This window comes from Solenopsis invicta, chromosome 1, assembly GCF_016802725.1.
Source record: "Solenopsis invicta isolate M01_SB chromosome 1, UNIL_Sinv_3.0, whole genome shotgun sequence".
NCBI lineage: Eukaryota > Metazoa > Arthropoda > Insecta > Hymenoptera > Formicidae > Solenopsis > Solenopsis invicta.
This window is the reverse complement of record NC_052664.1, coordinates 27,008,941-27,027,777: the sequence shown is the minus strand read 5'-3', so window position 1 is coordinate 27,027,777 and position 18,837 is coordinate 27,008,941. Positions and strand designations below refer to the sequence as shown.

Genomic DNA, 18,837 nt, shown 5'->3' with positions numbered 1-18,837 from the left:
ATCTTCTTAATTCAATTTGTTCACACACGTGGCAATCAATCCAATTAGCGTGATTGAATAGATATCTATTCTGATAAAGTGCGACCTCGTAATAAAGTATAAAGTTTGATATGTAAAAATATTTGTTTAGGATGTATGTGTCACATCTCAAAGTATTATCAAAAATTTTATAGATTGTTCTATTATTACGTTTGGATGTAGAATTTAATTATATTTCTTTTATTGATTTAAAAGTTATTAAATTTTTGTTTTGCTCTTGATTCTTATATAAAATCGCGTACAATGCCTATTTGCAAATTTGAAAGAAAGTAGAATTACAACTTAAATCCAATTTTTTACGTATATTAATGAATTTCTAATAAATATTTACGCAAAGATTTATTTAGATTCACTTATTTGTTTAAAAATTATTTACCCAAATTGCAGCAAAATAGAGTTATTTTTACTGCAAAAACCATTATATACAAAATTTTTGTTATTTTCTTCTTTGCTGCTTTCTTCGTTGGTTTCAGAGTCAAAATTTAGGCATTTACGATTTAAATTTTTGGTCGTTGATTAGAAAAACAAAATTAACTTAGAAACCTTTTATTTTTAAATTTCGATAACTTTTAGTTGGTATTATATAGCCAAAGTATCCTTAAAAATAATGTGTTGCAAATTTTTAACGAATTATTTAAATGTTCAAATTAGAAACTTTTGTATTTTGAATTATATCGGTATTGTAAATGAGTGATATCATAATTCATAATATTATTGCGTGTCAGAATATAGACAATCTATAACCTTGTAATTTTTTCTTTATATGGTAATATTTTAATATTTTACGTTAATGGACCTGTCTACAGTATACTTTTTTAAATGTTCGAAATAGCTTATAAGATTTCCAGTGGTTTGCTAGTTTGTTACGCTAGGTTGTTACGCAATTTAAATGATATACCGTTGGCTCAAGTCTTGATCAATGTATTTTCCATGAATGATATTCAGAGGTGGAGTTCATGGAAGAGTAATTAATGACTCAGAAGGTTGAAAATGATATAGACAGTGCTTTAAAAATATTGCTATCATTTGTCACAGCTTTCTAATATTAGACGTTACATATCTTTGTAGTTAAGCCTTTTGAAATAAAAATTCTATTGAAGAAAGTGAAATCTGTTTGAATTTAACTACAAAATAGGATCTATTTGTGTTTTATTTTCAAAAATTATGATACTTTTCAAATTATGCAATTTTTTTATTTGATACAATAATGTTTACATTCTTTTTCCGTGAAACAAAATAACAAAATGTTTCCTTTTTTTTCTTCTTACAATGTTTCTTGTCCTTTCCATTTTTATTCAGATAATTTATTCAGATAATTACGAGACGTAAACTCGCAACGCAATACAACAAGAAAAAATATAGATAAGTGTGAAGTTTAAACAGATAACGCAAAAGTAAATTGTAAACTAGCAGCCGAAGTAGAATTAGAAAATTATCATAAACAGGGAAATAATCTCAGTAAGTTGAAAAAAAATGTGTTACGGTTATTAGTTCAATCTCGATATCAATCATATTTCTATTTCAAAAGTACAAATATATTAATAATTATTATATCAATAAATATTTATTTTTTAAAGTAGCACAAGTTCTTTGATAACCCAAGCTAACGTCATCTATTGTTATTTTGGTATCCAAATTTTATCAAAAACTTTATCAAAAATGTTAGAGATGTCATTTTGTTGTCAAACTAACGACAGCTTAATATATGAGACTATCTAAACTGCAAAGTTCTTACTGCGTATTTAATTTACATGTAAATCGAATCACTTAATATGCTAGTACACTAATAAGCCATTAAAATTCTGTCAGAGTATTCCTAATCAATATTTGGTTGCGTCACAAAAAGTCTTTCATTTTCAATAGGCAATTGCCACATAAACTACTAGAGTATTTCTTCTAGAATTTATATCTTCTAAGAAAAGAAATTGGTTACGACTTGGTCAAAGAATTTGAGAGGACAGCCAGTGGTTGTCGAGACATCTACCACGCATTTGTTGTACATAATACGTATGAAAAGTTTCGAGAAGTTAGTACTTAACGTACTTATCGTACTTGTAATGACGCGCATTGGGATTTAACAGAAAAGAGAAAATTGCGAAAATGGTGAAACTGAGCTATAAGATGAGAAACAAATTTAATAAATCTTGCAAACACATGCAGCTAGGTACAATTAACATAAGTGTAATTTATATGTACTATGAGTACATATAAGTAACATAAATGTACTTATAAAATATACGATAAAATAATACAGAAAGGTATAAAGGAGTAAAGAAAGGGATCTCATTCCTGATAGATACATTATGCAAATATTTCATTTTAGATGTCATCTTAGATGAACTGACGAAAATTTTGCGCTAAGATGACGTTTGAAATAAAGAATCAAATGGTTTTATAAATAATTGTAAAATATTTATATCTCAAACTTAGATTTGTCTAATTTTTGACAAATATTATTTAGAAAATTTTATTGCGATAAAATTGTTGCATTATTATCTTAGCGCAATAATTACAAAAACGTAGAGTTAAATAATTGATTAACATAAGGTCAAATAATTGATTGTGTCGATCGATAAAAAGAGTAGTTTCGTGGTATACAGTCAATTATAATATTCAAATCTAAACTAAATTATTTAAGAATCATTAATCTGATGTTGGCCTTTGAATGTCACGCGAGACGAATTATACGAACGAAAAAACTAGCAACAGTTTTTTCCAACTTGATTATCGATATACAGGACTGTATTAACTTTTTGATCAAGCTGAATTGTTAATTGCGTTTATAATTAATTCAGTTATTACATTTATTCGTTTAACTTATTTTGTGTTAATGCAAGTGTCTCGCGTTTATTTTGATAATATGTTTATTTTACGGCTGAGAAAAGATTAATACATCCAAAACGTGTTAAATGTTTCAAATGAATCAATGTTTATAATTAAAGATAATTTTTATTTTTGACAACGTTATTTTTATTAGCTCAAGACTTGACTTATGAATTTAATTATTTCATGTTTTAGAAACATTTTAAGCATATATTTCTATGACTTTATGTACAATGGAGTAATTAAATTTAAAAATGCTTTATACATAATAGTGTTAAAATATTTTTGCAATTATTAAAGAATTTCTTTCTAAATTTAATTATGTAAATGTATTATTAAGATGATTCATCGTATTGTCATTTGTTTTGCCGAAATAATATTTTGTAATTAATTGCGCATTCATTTATCAATGCTTTATAAAAGGTCAAAACTTCTACATTTATTTTTGTAAATATATCTACATGATTGCAAATTATAATTTTTATGCAAGATTTCATCATATAATTTAACAAATGTCCTATTGAAAATAAGAGTATAGAAGGTACCAAGTATAGAAAGTGCCAGAAAAAATGCGGACTCGTAGATTAAAATTTAAATTAAAAATTAATGTGCAATTAGACAAAATGTCAGAATTAAAGGTCGGCTAACGCGGATCGATTGATACGAAACATATCTCAACCAGAAATGGATTAATCAACCAGAAAGATTAGTCGAATTAATTCCCGTCGAGTCGAGAAAAAATCGACCAAAAGATAAAAATTTTATAAAAATATTCGCGATTGCTCAATTAATACTCTGACACGAGACGACATTTATTAAATTATATGATGAAATCTCGTATAAAAAGAATATTATCTGCAATTATATAGGTATATTTACAAAAATAGATATAAAAATATTGACCTTTTACAAAACATTGATAACTATTTGTCCAATTAATTTCGAGATAGCATTTCGACAAAATTATAACGATATAGCGAATCATTTTAACGATATATAAATATTTGCAAAATTAAATTTAGAAAGAAATTGTTCAACAATTGAGAAAAATATTTTAGCTATGTTACATATAAAACATTCAGAAACATAATTAATCTATACACATGCTTATAAAAATGCATAATTATTCCTAATTACTAATGTAAAAGTATTGCGATATAAAATATTACATACTCATCATGGGGAAATTTCAAATAAAGAATATGGTTTTTGAAACAACTGTAAAATAATTTTACTTGAAATTTCAATTTGTCTAATTTTTGAAAAGTATTGAGAAATTTTATTCCGATAAAACTGCAGCGTGTGTTGTAGCGTATCATCTCGGCGTAATTACAAAATTTTCATCAACTCGTGATACCATTATTGCACAATAGTTGCGCAATATACTTGTCGGGGTACAAAAGCAATTACGATGAGGTTGAAGATAACAAAGGTATCAAATAGAATTCGACGTCGGCTATATCGATGTTAGTGCGACTAATCATTTCTAAGCTGGGATCAATTATCACAAAATCCGATAAGACGTTACCCTAGTCCCATTCCCCTCCGACTCCTGGCACCACTATAAGAGCTATCGTCCTACTTTTCCATATCTGTGGAATTACGTATTCTCGGGTAGATTCGTACACATAGGCACGTTCCATCAGATACCGCGGCGCGGCGAAGCCTCACCTCTAATATATATCAGCGCCCTGATACTCCTCTAGGGCTGCGTCCCCTTCGACCGTGAAAAATTGGCGACAGTTTATACGCAGCGAGGATGCGTTTTCTCATTAACACGTGTCCACGGCGACGTCGGGAATGATGTCAGTGCGCGCACGTGTCGCACCACACGGACCACGGCGGCGGCGGCGGCGGCGGCGGCGGCGACGGCGGCGACGGTCTATACAGGTCGGCGGCGCGTGTACGACGTATACACTGTATACGCGCGTGTCGCCTCGCCGCGCCGCTCCGGGCGCAGAGGCATTCGTCGTCCCTGCATCTCTAATAGAGCGAGCGTACGGGGCAGAATGACGTAAGACGGCCTTCCACGTGCCCGCCCTCGTCGCTCACACAAGCGACGGCCGTCGCGCGTGTACCGCTCCTCCGTGTAATCTTAACGCTTTAATCGAGTTTTTCCCGCGAATAGACCAGAATTATCGTTCACGTTTTATCTAGCGCACGTCACGCAGCCTGATTTTCAGCACTGTCAGCGAAAAGCGCGAAATAGATGCCATGACTCGAGATGACGACGCGCGAACCGTTTGGCGGGCCGATTGACGCGCATGTGCGCGCGTTAATCGCCGACACGTGCCAGAGAGCCTGGGAAAAAAAAAGAAATCCGCGTTTATGCTGACGCGACGATTACGCCTTTCTGAAAGAATCCGTATGAGATATTACGTATGCCGCCGCAGCTGAGTGGCTCGATTGTTTATCTGTTGCGGCGGAAGGAGGCGAATTATATTCGAGGAATTTCGCTTTCGTCATTTAATGGATATATCTAATACGATTAAGTACACGATTTTACATAACGGAATGTGAGAACCTGAATAGGTATGCGGCAAATGATTCCAAATAGAAGCGGAACCTTTAAAAATAAACGCTCAGGATATTCCGCAATAGTTTTAATATTGCGCACACCAAAAGATAATTAAGATTAAGATTTCACGACCTTGCATCGAAATAGACTTATGTACATTCTGAAGTACTTGTTGTATTTATGATATCGTGTTCTGTTAAAGTGTTTATCAGAGATGGGAAGTAACGAGGTCTTTGTTTCTCACTAAATTTCGTAACGCGAAACTTCATTCTAAAAGAGTGACAATTCTGTGCGATTCTTCGATTCTCCGGAATGAAAATTCACTACGCAGAAAAAGAGAAAATTACTAAATTTAAATAAATCTGTTATTAGTACTACCCTATCAGGAAACAATATTTTTTTAATATTTTTTTAATATTTAAGAAACGTTATAATAAAGAATAAATATTTAAAAAACATTTAAAAAATATTTAAAAAAACATTGTCTGCTTATAGGGTATTCAAATAACTTATTTATTTTAAACAAGTAAAAATTATTTGAATGAGTATATCATATAATTACATGTAATTATCACATAATTATAATTTATATTTATATTTAATTATATAGGATTGTATACAAAATATGTCTATATATGTATATTAAAATATATAGACATAATTATACATATATACATATATACTTTATATATAAAAATTTTTTTTTGCCGGGTACTTTTGAGTATCTTGTTATCATCATGCGTTACTCAGTGAAAAAAGTAATTTGTTAGTTATAACTCATTAGTCGGTTCGTTACGTAAAGAGCAAAGTAACAAGTTAGTATTTTTCAATGAGTAACGCATAATGGTAACGAATTGTTTGTCAAAAGTGTTTATTCCCTAATCTTGACATTATTATTATATGAAATATTGTAACGTCATTATCAAAATTATAAAAAAATAACAGTAACGAGAAACGGTGTTCTTTATTGTAAACTCGTTCGTTCCCATCTCTAGAATTTATAATAAATAAAATTTATTTCTTAATTAATTTTTCAATATTTTACGTTAATGAACGATGATGAATAAAGACCGCGCTGTATTTAATATCTTTCATTTTAATTATATGTTTTAAATGAATACTATATTACATGGATGTTCTTATACATATACATTTCGAGAGATCTAGAATTATTTTTTTGTGTAAATATATAATGTGTATATTTAATCACTCAGCGTTAACAGAAAAATGATCCGAGTCAAAAATTAGCATTTATCAGCTAATAAAAAGAAATCGTCCTTAAAGGTTAATATATTGTTGAGGAAAAACGATTTATTTGTAGCTCCATGATAAGTTATATGGGAAAGCGTCTTCCTGCTAAGGAAGAGATAAAAGTCACAACAAAATATTAAATTATGCAAAGGCCAAATAAACAAATAAACAAGATAGATGACAATTTAAGAAAGTATCTTTACTTTTGTATAATTTATTATCTATGGAACGACGTTTTAATTCTACGGAGTCTTCTTTAGCACGAATGTGAATATATTTACATTGCAAATGTGAAGAAATACATAGTGATGTGTAACCCTAAATAATTAAATTAAATAAAAAAAAAGTGACGTATTTAAAAACAAGTCATATGTAATGTACAACTAAATAAACAACAATAAATTGTGATATGTAAAACAGTGAAACAGTGATAATTAATTCGTTGATTCCTGTTAATTAATCAAGTTTGGATGTTATTAAAACGTGAATACGTAAATAGGTTTCTCATCTTAGCATAGGTACGCAATAATTTCATCAATTTTTTGAACCGTGATATCTGTTGTTGAAACCCTCCTACAAATTAGCATTTCGACGATAAAAAAGACGAAAATTATATTATACTAAAAATATAGGTCAAATTTTTATAACTCGTGATATAATCTTGAACAATACACATTTTAATTTTAAAAGTATAACGTGGAAAAAAAGTAAAGTTATAGAAGTTATGCATATTCATTATCCCAATTGAAAAAAAGTTTTAATTCAAAATTTAAAAAATGCTTTTCTGAAAACTTGCTAACGTTGAGACGCGTCAGTTTTCTATCAACGAAGCGCTACGCATATGCAATATAAAATTTTATAAAATAATGCAAATACATAAAACTATATATAACACATAATTTTATAAATATATATAAGTGAGCAAGTAAAAAAAAAAAAATATATATATATATAAACAAGTAAGCACGAAGGAGAAAACTGTGCGAGAGATGACAAAAGTTCGCGCGAAAAAACGGCGGCATGAATAATTGAGAGTGAAATGCAGGCGCGCGCGTGCAGATGCTCTTTACCTGCTCGGATTTCCACGCACCGATGTGTCAAGGACTACTCGTATTTATTTATCACGTATCATACGGTTGCGGTTGCGCGCGCGCATCCGCGTCACGCCTCGCACGTGGTAGAGGATTCGAGGTCAAAACAATCTCAAATATACGCGCCGCGCCGTGAGTGGGAGGTCGTGAGGCTTTGGCATTATTTCGGTGCAGGCACGTGCAGTGACGTTGGCGGTAATCAGGTCATCGCCTGCATCGATCGCGTCGGGGGGTTGCACGCGCGGGGACGGCGGCAGCGGCGGAGACGGAGGCGGAGGCGGAGGCGGCGGCGGTGGTGGAGGTGATGACGGAAGGATACTCCACGTGCAGGATACATAGATCGTCATCAAAACGCCGGATGTTATTCCGAAGTCAATAGCGGGAACATTAAGAGACACGTCGATTCGCTAATGACGCCACTCGACGCGCATTTCACGAAAGTTGTAACACAACAATGATAGATCCCTTATTGTCGACTTATATGTATGAGCGTACGGACCTTTAGAAAAAACCCCGTTATAATCGCCCGTAATCGAGCGAGACACACGCATTCTTGCGCGATTCTCTGTCAATTGATAAGTTACTTGGTCAATAACTCGGAGATATACATATTTCTTTTTAACGTTTGTAAGACACGCGGGTTACTCAAGATTTAAAATTAAAAAATACTTGCGGATAATGTGTTTTGTTCATTTCGCAAGTGCAATGTCTTTACCGCAAGTATTTGTCAGAATTGGATAGTAATTAGTTAAAAAGTTAAATAACAAAGTTAAAAATTTTTAACTTTAACAAGTTATTTTTCAAACACATAAATTTTAATTTTATTAAATTTTTCCTAAGTTATAAATTTAATTTACAAATCAAATATTAAATTTATTTGATGATTCATATTATAATTGTTTTGTGTGATTCAACTTTAAAAACTTACGAGTTTCCAGTTTAATATGAATGTTTTCAGAATTAAATTTTTATTTAAGTTAATATAATCTTGACTTTTAAATAGTTTTTTGTTCAAGCTTTTAACGTAACTAATTTAATTTTATAAGCTATAATTTTAACTTAATTTAATAAAATAATTAACTGTATTGTTCAAGCTTTAAACGTAACTAATTTAATTTTATAAGCTACTAATTTTAACTTAATTTAATAAAATAATTAACTTATCCAACCCTGGTGTTTATGATGTGCTACGCATCGTCATGTTATTATTTATAAAGAAGCGCGAGGTAGAAAAGCCTGTAATAAGCTAACGCTTTTTAATAGTTATTCTTCTTAATAAAAGTTTAGAAAATTCTTTTTATTATTTTTACCTTACAAAAATGAAGAAGAGAAAGAATGAAATATGAAAACACGATATTATCTTTTTTAATTCCACGTAAATTTATTATAGAACATATTTGCTTGCCGAAAATAGACTCTTGAATATGTCTCAACACAAATATCCAAGTGACGAAACAGGAAATGTTTTCGTACAGTTCATGTATTTTGTATGAATCAAACAGGTTCTAAAAGATCGCATATTAACGAGAAATTATAGTTACGATTGTAAACATTTTATGAAAAATAATGTCGTATATTTACCCAATCGGCAGACAATGTTTTTTAAAGGTCTTATTTTAAATATTTTAAAAAATGTTATAATGAAGAATAAATACTTAAAAAAATCAGACATTTAAAAAACGTTCTCTGCTGATTAATATGTGAAAATATATTTTATTACAAAACTTACTGCAAACAGATTTTCAATCGCTCGAAGGTAATCGGCTGAATAACGAGCAAATCGATATTGCTGAAAAATAGACCAATTTCAATCTTTCTAACTTAAATGAGTGCAAATATGTGTTTCGACTCTAGTGAGGTTGCGTTCCAATATACACTGCCAGTACTTAAAATCTATAATTGACGTTACGTATATAGATTTTCGGTACTGGCAGTAAATTTTGAAACGTAATCTGAGTCTTCTTCAACGTTAGCAGAAAGTAGAAACTAAAGGAAAAAGTAATTCAACGTTCTCGCAAACGTAAGCAAATCCAAAACCGCAAGTAGATATCAAATTATTGCTTACGAGATTATAAAAATTATAAAAAGTTGATTGAATTACTATTATACAATAATCGTGCTTAACTTTGCTTTTTATTCATTTTAACTTAATTTTTTGACACTTGACTTTTAGCCTGTTTACGATTTTGTAATCAATCATTTTATAATTTTTCTAATCTCGTGCTCAATAATTTGATATCTACTCGCAGTTTTGGATTTTCTTCTTCGAATGTTCAATTAATCATTTCATTTTTCTCCTAACGCTGAGGGAAGACTCAGTAGAGTCAAATGTTTGTACTCGTTCACGAGATTAAAATTAATATTATTTTCTTTTTCAACAACTTAATTTGCTCATTATTTGGCCGATTATCTTCAATTATTTTCTTAGTATAAAACAAGCCTACTCCTTTTTATACTTATTTTTATATTTATCTTTTATACTTACTTTTATACTTACTTCTTATACTTATTCTTATACTTACCTTTTATACTTATTTTTATACTTATCATAATCGTTCTTGTTAAAACAAGAAAAAAGAACATCTTAAAAAAATTTGTTATTAATTTAATTTACATTTTAATGCAAATTTAAATTAATCAAATTTTTTTAGATCTCTTTCTTTTTGTCACATACAAATACCATATATCATTCCAATTTCCAAAAATTCTGACTGTTCTCTCTGTCTTGACTAAACGACATTAAATGGCGTGGTAAACCGGTCACTATGAAATTCATGTTTTCCAGGAATTTTGTACCGAAAATGGTGCCAACTGTTTGCGTAGAAGAGTTCCCGATGGCGCCAGCCACCGTTACCTCGCGCACTCGTCGCCGCCGTCGACGACGTTCTCAAAATGGCACGAAATGGCGGAGATACACGTCGGAGGATATGCTGCGAACCGGGACGATCGTCGAGACGCTCTTATCGCCCAGCGAAAATTGTCCGCGAAGGGTGCGGAGACTCGGTTACGCGGACACGGCTCCCGTCTGTCCCGATTATCCCGTCGCGTACGGAAGCGGGGAGCACCCGATGAACGCGGAGGATCACAGAAGACTCGTCGCGGAAAGAAGAAAAGGTAAAAGAAAAATGATTGTAGATTACGACATGCCATATTTTATTTCAGACGATTATTATTTTAGGTAGTTATTTTAAAATTTTATCGAATTCGTGCGATCTGGTCGCGACGCGTGTCGTGATTTTTGCGATAACATACATTTTCAATTCAAATTACATACGCGAACGAATCATGAAGGTCTTTCGTGTTGCGTCGCACGTAGCAAGAATTTTTGCAAATTCGCTTGAAATTGAGAGAAACTGAGAGATAAATAAAAATACATGTTTAAAAGAGAGGATTTTAAGAATGCATTTTAAACTGTAAATCCATGGATCACTTCATAATTTTTTTTTTTTTTTAAGTAAATTATTTTCTACGCATTTCGAGCTATAATAAAATTTTACGTTTAAGTGTTAGAAAGAAAATAAAAATCATAGTTTTCTCCGCTGTTAAAAATGGAAGATCAAAAAATAAAAAAAAATTTTTAATATGTTATTGGACCGATAGTGTAACAATACAATGATAGTAAGAAAGCCTTTTTCGGTCGCAGCTAGATCTTAGTGCTTATGTTTATTCGTATGATTTTATATACTTCTCCGAATTTAATCAGAATGTGCGCCGAATTAATTCCGGTCGTAACACAGCATGTCGAATAAGAATTAGTAATATCACTATTTATATTAAATTAATCAATTTAATATAATAATTGATGCTGGTTTGCATCTAGATACCCATTCCCCCCTGAAAAAACTGTAAGAAATTCATTGCGAAAAATAACACTCCACTCAAAAAAAATTTGTTAAAAAATTACCTTTAATTTGTTACCTAGTAGAGTATTTTCGTAACTTGATTTCGAATAAATAAAGACAAAGAGAATAAATGATTACGAGGAATGTAAAATTGTGACGTCAAATATCAAGTAATGCAAAAAAATCGTTTTCCGATTTAGATGACACTTTTGTGAATTGTTTTATATTAGGATAAGTTTTATAGTTGTTTTAGGTTTAAACCTTACGTCATAACACACGTAATTTCAGTTGACCAGTCACATACCAGATACACTGACACGTGTAAATTTCTTGAAACTTGTTATTCTTAAAAGTATAAAAACCACACGCAAACTTTTTTTTTTTAGGTACTTGATAGTATAAAAATCTTCGAAGTGTTTCTTTCTTTACTTTTACGTACCTTTTTTTGGGAAGTACAGTTCTCTATCCAACTGTTCTTCTAATTGTTTTTCAACCTCCTCAGGAACGAACAGACTTTGATTTATATAGTCCGTTGGTTTTAAAAACTCATAATTTAGAAAAAGAAAAATAAGAAGAACGTTCATAAAATTGTTTTCGTTTACTTTTATGCACCTTTTTCTTGAGAAGGGATGTTTTTTTTTTATTTTTTTCCAATATCTTCAGGAATGAACAAACTATGATTTAATCCGTTGCTTTTAAATCTCATAATTTAGGGATTATAATTTAATCCGTTGGTTTTAAAAACTCATAATTTAAAAAGTAAAAATAAAGAAAACTTTTTTCTTTAAAAGTAAGAATAAAGAAAACATTTTTTTTATTTGTACGCACTTTTTTTGGTAAATACTAAAATGTTTTTTATTATTATTTTTTTTCAATCTCTTGAGGAATAAACGGATTATGATTCAATCTGTTGATTTGAAAAACTCATAATTAAAAAAAAAATAAGAACAAGGTTGATTCGGATATTAATCCAACGATGTGAGAAAGAGGAACGTAAAGCTAGATAGTTGTGCACTATAATCTCGCATTTGCATCCTCCCTTTTTCGAAGTAAAGCGAAGCTTGCCACGAACATTTTCCGCCCACGATCCCTCGTAATCCTCATATCCTTACATCCTCGTAATCCCTCGTGCTTGCTCGAGAGATTTACCATTTCGCGCGTTATTTCTGACGCGTTTCTGATTTTTCTCGATCGTTTCCGTAGATCTCTTGAACATTGTCGTGCGCACGATAATTCTCGTGCACCGCAACCGTATCCTTCAAAAGCGTCTGGACGCGTTGTGGCTGGAAACGCGAAGGATCCTCCATTCCGGGACAAATAATCCGGAAAATCAGCAGCAAGTATCGTCACATTCAGAAGACTCGTCCACCACGGAGAAAGTCTCGGCATTATCGCCCGTACATGACGCCGATCCGACGAGAGACTCGTTTTGCGGAATCGCTTCCACTCGCGATAATCGCGAAGCGCACCAATGACGAGTCGAGCTTGTCTGATAAATCCAAAGGTTCCAGCGGGGAGAGTTTTTTTTTCCTTTTTTCTTTTTTTTTTCAATACCCGGAGAGATTGATACGTACTCTACTGGTGCGTAAATAGGCAGTGAGTCAGTCAGGCGTCCACACCTATTCTGCGTATGTAGACATGTTTATCTTTAGATAAATAATTTATATTTTATTTAATGTACATGTTATCGAATACTTCTCCTCGAAAGAAACATTTCGACATAGACTCCTCTTTTGTGTTTTGCGTATAATATATTACAAAGAAATGTAATATATTATACGGGAATTTACATTTGTTAGTTATATATTACAACTAACAAATGTAAATTCCCAAAAAATTACTTCTTCAGGGTCCCATTGCTTAGAACTCAAGTATTATTAATTTTCGCGTACAAGATACTTCAGACTTAACGGAAGATGAATTGGCAACGTTATTTTTTTGAGAAATTAAAATTTTTTTGCTGGAGAAATTAGCATTAATCGTTTCCCGAACTGTAAATTGACCGCCTTTACGGCCATTAAACTTTAGAGGCTATTAAATGGTGGGATCGACCTCGCAAATCAATGAATACTAATCAATGAATAATCATGTTTGTCGCATTATTGAGGCAAACATTCGAAACGGCGTTTTAATTTGAATATTTATGGAGAGATGTCGAATATCGAAACACGAGGGAGAACGATATTCCTCAATATTGAGAATATGTTCCTTAATATCGATAAAAGAAATGTGACTTCCTATTGCTTCCAATCTAACGGAGAAAGCAACGCTATATGTACAGTTTTTGTCTATTCTGGTACGCTATCTCCGCCTTCGTATTCACGTTGAAATATCTGGAGTATCGCGATAGATTTCACTGAACAAATAGATTGCTTCGTCAACAAAGTTCGATCCGAAACTTTAGATTAAAAAAATTTAACACCGCACCGAAATGTCAGTTCAAATATTTCGGTGAGAGAGAGAGAGACGAGCGATCTCACGCTGTGCGCAACAATTAAGATATATATTTTCAACTATATAAAATAAGAAAGATGTTACATAATTATTTGGAGATATCGTTCATTTGCAACAACAATGATATAATTAAAAAAAAATGGTCATTTCTAAGTTGTATGCAAAAAAAAATTTGATGAAAATTCAATACACTGAGTGAAGAGCTAATGACATTTTTATTCCCTTACAATTAGCAGATCAAATTTTGAACGATTCGAAACACTCGAGCTGGAGAAATTTATTTTTGAAATAATTATGTCGTTGCGGCAAATGAGTGGTATAACGAAAAGCTATTCTTGGAAAGTAATATATACAGGATGACAGAATTCACGCAACTTCTTCCTAGAGGCTAACAATAAAACTTTCGTTGCTTGCGATATGGAAACGAATGAGATTGTTCGTCTTGGACGATTTTGCAAAATCAGCCAAGTGCCAGCGATTGCAAGAGATGGAATGTACTCGTTAAGTGTCAAGTTTGGACACTGCGAGTAATCTTTGAGTAAACGTCAGATATTTAGTAAACGTTTAGATGGCACGAGCATTTAAAATGTTAGCATAACCGCTTCGAGTAGTGTGAGATACCGAAGAAAGAACGCTATAATTAATCTAGTTTATTAAAACTGTGACAGTTAAGTGCTATCCTTACACGACCCTTCATTGATAATCAATCGATCATCGAAAGATAGAATGTTACAGAGTCCGCTAATTGATTATGAAAATCGAACGAATAATGTTACAACGTGATGATACACACGGGAGCGTCGATTTATAAATTAAACATCAAAAAACTGTTTTAAATAATAAAAATACTTCGTATACTAATTATGCTTTATATGCTAATTAATTTCCGCACTCATCATAATAGAACAAAAAAAATTGTATATATATATTTTATTTTCGGACCGCCCCGTTTGTAAAAAAAAAAAAAAAAAAAAAAAAAAAAAAGATAGAAGACTACCCATAGAAAACGTTCAATCGTTTTAAAACGTAATTGTGATTTTAACAGTGTGAATATTGTTGATTACGATAAAGTTTTACTAATTTATTCGCGATAAAATAAAATTTATTAAAAAATAAAGATAAGGAACTATACAAGTTAAAATTTCTATCGTATTCCAAGAACTGAATTCGCTTTCATCAGATAATGTGATCTAGAAAACGATAAGACTTTTGGCAAATCGTATTAGTCTCTATCAGTTTTCTATCAGTTCTTTTTAACAAGGATCTGATATTTATTAGATACTTCTTGTTATTAAAATTATTCTACAGATTATATATATACACTTCTAAAGATTATATATATATACACACACACACACGTTTCTATGATGAAAATACGATATGTAATTAAAGAATGTGCTGAATCAGCTGAATGAAAACTTCATTCGTGACCGTCGATTTGTGAATTAAAAAAGATTACAAAACCTTCAGCTCTTTTTCAACAGCACTTCCAATCATTAATAATGCTGGATGAAACAGTTGGCGAAATGGATTTTAATTATAGCCAGCCTATTTATTTAATAAATCGATATTCTCGATATTCTCATTAATATTCTCGGTTAATATTTCGAAATCAAAAGCGGTAATGATCTACAATTCCCATACAATTCAACGTTTGCAAATCCTTGTAACATTATTCGTACATCACAGTTGTTGTAGCTTCGTGTGTACGATTTGTAGTCATAATACTACTAGAGAATCAGAATCAGTTGAAAGATTCTCTTGATTTTTTTTTTTCTTGAACATCAGTAACATTCTATCTAACAATTTAGGATGCGGTCCACGTGCGGTCCACGCTATGCAAATGCTTTGAAACATTCAATTGACCTATTAATGTAAAAAAATTTTACTAATTGGCCTGTAGCCTGTAACGTGGACTGTAGCCTTCAACATTAATCGAGCGTATTCCGTTACTGCTATATGGCTGTGAAGTCTGTATTTGCACCCGCATAATCTCTTTTGCAATATTTTACCTAACATGTGTAGCTATCTCGTCGAACGAGACGTTCTGCGGCTATATTAGCAGGGTTGGGAATATTGCTTCAAAAGAGTAACGTGTTACCACCACCATTTCTCAGGAAAGTAACGATTTTCAATCACGTGCAAATTTTAACGATAATTTTTATTGTTCGTAAAACATTTAATTTTTAAATATTAATGTCGTTATTAAAAACGCATTCTAGTATTCACTGCCAGTATTGAATCTGTAGTTCGCATTATGCAAATGTACATATACTACAGATTTTCAGTATTGACTGTAATGACAATGACTATCGGAATGCAGTTTAAAATGCAAAATATTTTTCAATATTTGCAATATAAAATATAAAAAAATAAAATTTACAATTGCATGTAACCGTCTAGTATTTGGTATACCAATGGTATTTGCGCACTGAAGTAATGTGCGAACCTATTGAATAGGCACAAAGATAACAGAGAACTACATATTACTGTAGAAATGTAATGACACTACTGTTATAGACAGAAAAAATAACGATTGTTAGAAAAAAAAGATAAATGGTAATGGTATCACAAATAACGCGTTACTTCCCAACCCTGTATACTCGTATTAGGATACGTAATTTTACGCGATAAAATGTTATTTGAATATGCCATGCGGTTTATATACGTGACAGTCCATAGATAATCACATATGCATTAACTCGCCCAGAAATATGATGAATTTTACGGAAAAGAAAAATCAAGGGGATCGATATGAACAGAAATTAACACCAGATCATAATGTAATATGCTAAAGTCTAATCGTATGAATTTCCGATGCTTATATAAATACAATTCGTTACTTTTAAGTGTGACTACTTTTAATGTTTCGTGAAAAAGTGTAAGCTAGGATCATATGATTGCATGCAGCGGTTGTATTTATGAGTATGCTTAATAGAAGAAGCTAGGCCAACAACTTTTATGCGATACCCTTCTATTAATTTGGTGTACGACGTTTAGTTTATTAACGTATAAAGTATGCAAGAATTATTGTAAACTTTTAATTTGATTTGAGTTTCATGATCGTTTTGCATGTCTAACTATTAGAAAAAAAACGTTGATGTAAGTATAATAATGTATCTAAAAGAGAGATTTGATATCTTTCACAAATATAACAAATCCTTATTTATTTTACGATTGCAGTGTATTTTGAGATATCTATATATAACTAACAAATTGAAAGCAATGCTAATACCGCATTTAATCTACTTTAGTACTGTGTGATAAAATCATAGTTACATATATACATTTCAGGGATAATTAATAAATTTCATACTGAAAAGCATGTGATAAATATATCCTTTTAGCATTATTCAATCAAACTGTATGCGAATAGAGAGAATTTGTGCCTAAGGTGCATGTACGCGCTACTTTCCAATCACTGGAGCAATACAAATCTATAATAGGCGACGATTAGATAATATTTAGATTCAATGTAGTGATTAGACCTAATGTTCATCGTAATATTTACTGTATGTATTTACATAAGAATATTTTACTGTCGACATGATACAAAATATTTTATGAATCCGCTCTTACATACGATGGACGTGCGTTTACGTATGTGTGTATGCCTACGTGCGTGCGTGCATGCGTGAGAATAAATCTATTATAAAAACATTTACAAATGTCTTGTCATATCACTGTGCTTAATTATTTCTAATATCGTGAATGGAAAGAACGGAATCAAATATTATAATAAGGAATTAGTATTTAACAGAGCAATATTCACAATTATATCGTATTTCAATATATTTTGTATAGCTTGTGACTTAAAAATAATTGTGAGAATATATACGTGGTACATATTGTATTCCCCAAGACTCTTTAAAGGAAGAACAGTCTTTATTAAAAATTTTGAACTTGGTTAACTGATATATTACATTTTTATATTATAAGAACAAAGTAATGTTATACATATAATAATTTATATCTTTCATTTCTTCACCACTTAATTTTATTTTAATGCTACCCGTATTTGTAATCTCATAACATTATATCCTTTTAAATATGTAGTAAAAAAATAAAAATAATTTTACAATTATATGTTTCACTGATTTACTATTAAATTTTATTTTAAGTTTTCTTTAAGAAGATTCTAAATATCAATACATTACAGAATAATTTAATTTTAAAATTGATTTGACAGATCACAAAATCTCAATCTTTTTGAATGGTACCCGTCCCCAATAATTCTACAGGGCGAGGACGATTTGATCATAATGCAAATACAGTAACAGGACAGCAAAGCACAAAAGGACAGTGGACGTCCTGCAGGCCGATTGTAATGCAATCAATGGTCAAAAATATATCAGTAACAGACGAAAACGTCCGAACACGCGTAGGCGGCCTCAAATAGACTATCACAAAATTTCTTTTATAGAATAAAAGTACGAGCCAAAAAAAAACTTGGATAAGCTAGATTGGGCTAGATTTTACAAAAAAATCGAAAGAAAAGTTAAAAATTCACTTACTTTTGGCTCGTGGATCTGTCACTCAAGGTTTTCTTTTTTTCTTTTATTAACATTCAGTAGCACGTGTGTGCAAAAGAAGTACGTTTTCAAATTTAGAAAACTTCTGTGTGTCATTTCGATTAAAAACCTAACAAAAAGATGTGAATAGCTGTACGCGTATAAATTTAGCTTAGCGCCACAGTCAAAGAACAAGCGAATAGGCTAGCACTCTTTGTCCAACGCACTCATGACTATATCATCTAGCCTTGTTTTTTGATTGTAACGCTATCTCTGAAAAGATCTATCAACTATGTTGGACATAATCA

General features: G+C 31.4%; 1 protein-coding gene and 1 long non-coding RNA gene across 2 annotated transcripts; one reads left to right on the top strand and one right to left on the bottom strand.

Moving 5' to 3' along the window:
• Positions 1–1,210: 1,210 nt before the first annotated feature.
• LOC120358436 lies at positions 1,211–5,790 on the bottom strand. Its single transcript, XR_005575398.1, has 2 exons — positions 4,534–5,790; positions 1,211–4,454 (listed from the first exon to the last, which is right to left on the bottom strand). It is a non-coding gene; the product is annotated as an uncharacterized LOC120358436 (long non-coding RNA).
• A 4,717-nt stretch (positions 5,791–10,507) lies between these two features.
• On the top strand, positions 10,508–18,102 carry LOC105201957. The gene is made up of 2 exons (XM_026132363.2): positions 10,508–10,836; positions 12,768–18,102. The coding sequence occupies exons 1-2, from the start codon at positions 10,524–10,526 to the stop codon at positions 13,037–13,039; spliced, it is 585 nt and encodes a 194-aa protein (XP_025988148.1). The 5' UTR covers positions 10,508–10,523; the 3' UTR covers positions 13,040–18,102.
• The last annotated feature ends 735 nt before the right edge of the window (positions 18,103–18,837 follow it).

Coding starts and splice junctions, on each gene's coding strand:
- LOC105201957 (XM_026132363.2), top strand. CDS start 10,524: ATGGTGCCAACTGTTTGCGTAGAAGAGTTCCCGATGGCGCCAGCCACC. Junction 10,837..12,767: donor CGTCGCGGAAAGAAGAAAAG/GTAAAAGAAAAA, acceptor TCGTTTCCGTAG/ATCTCTTGAACATTGTCGTG.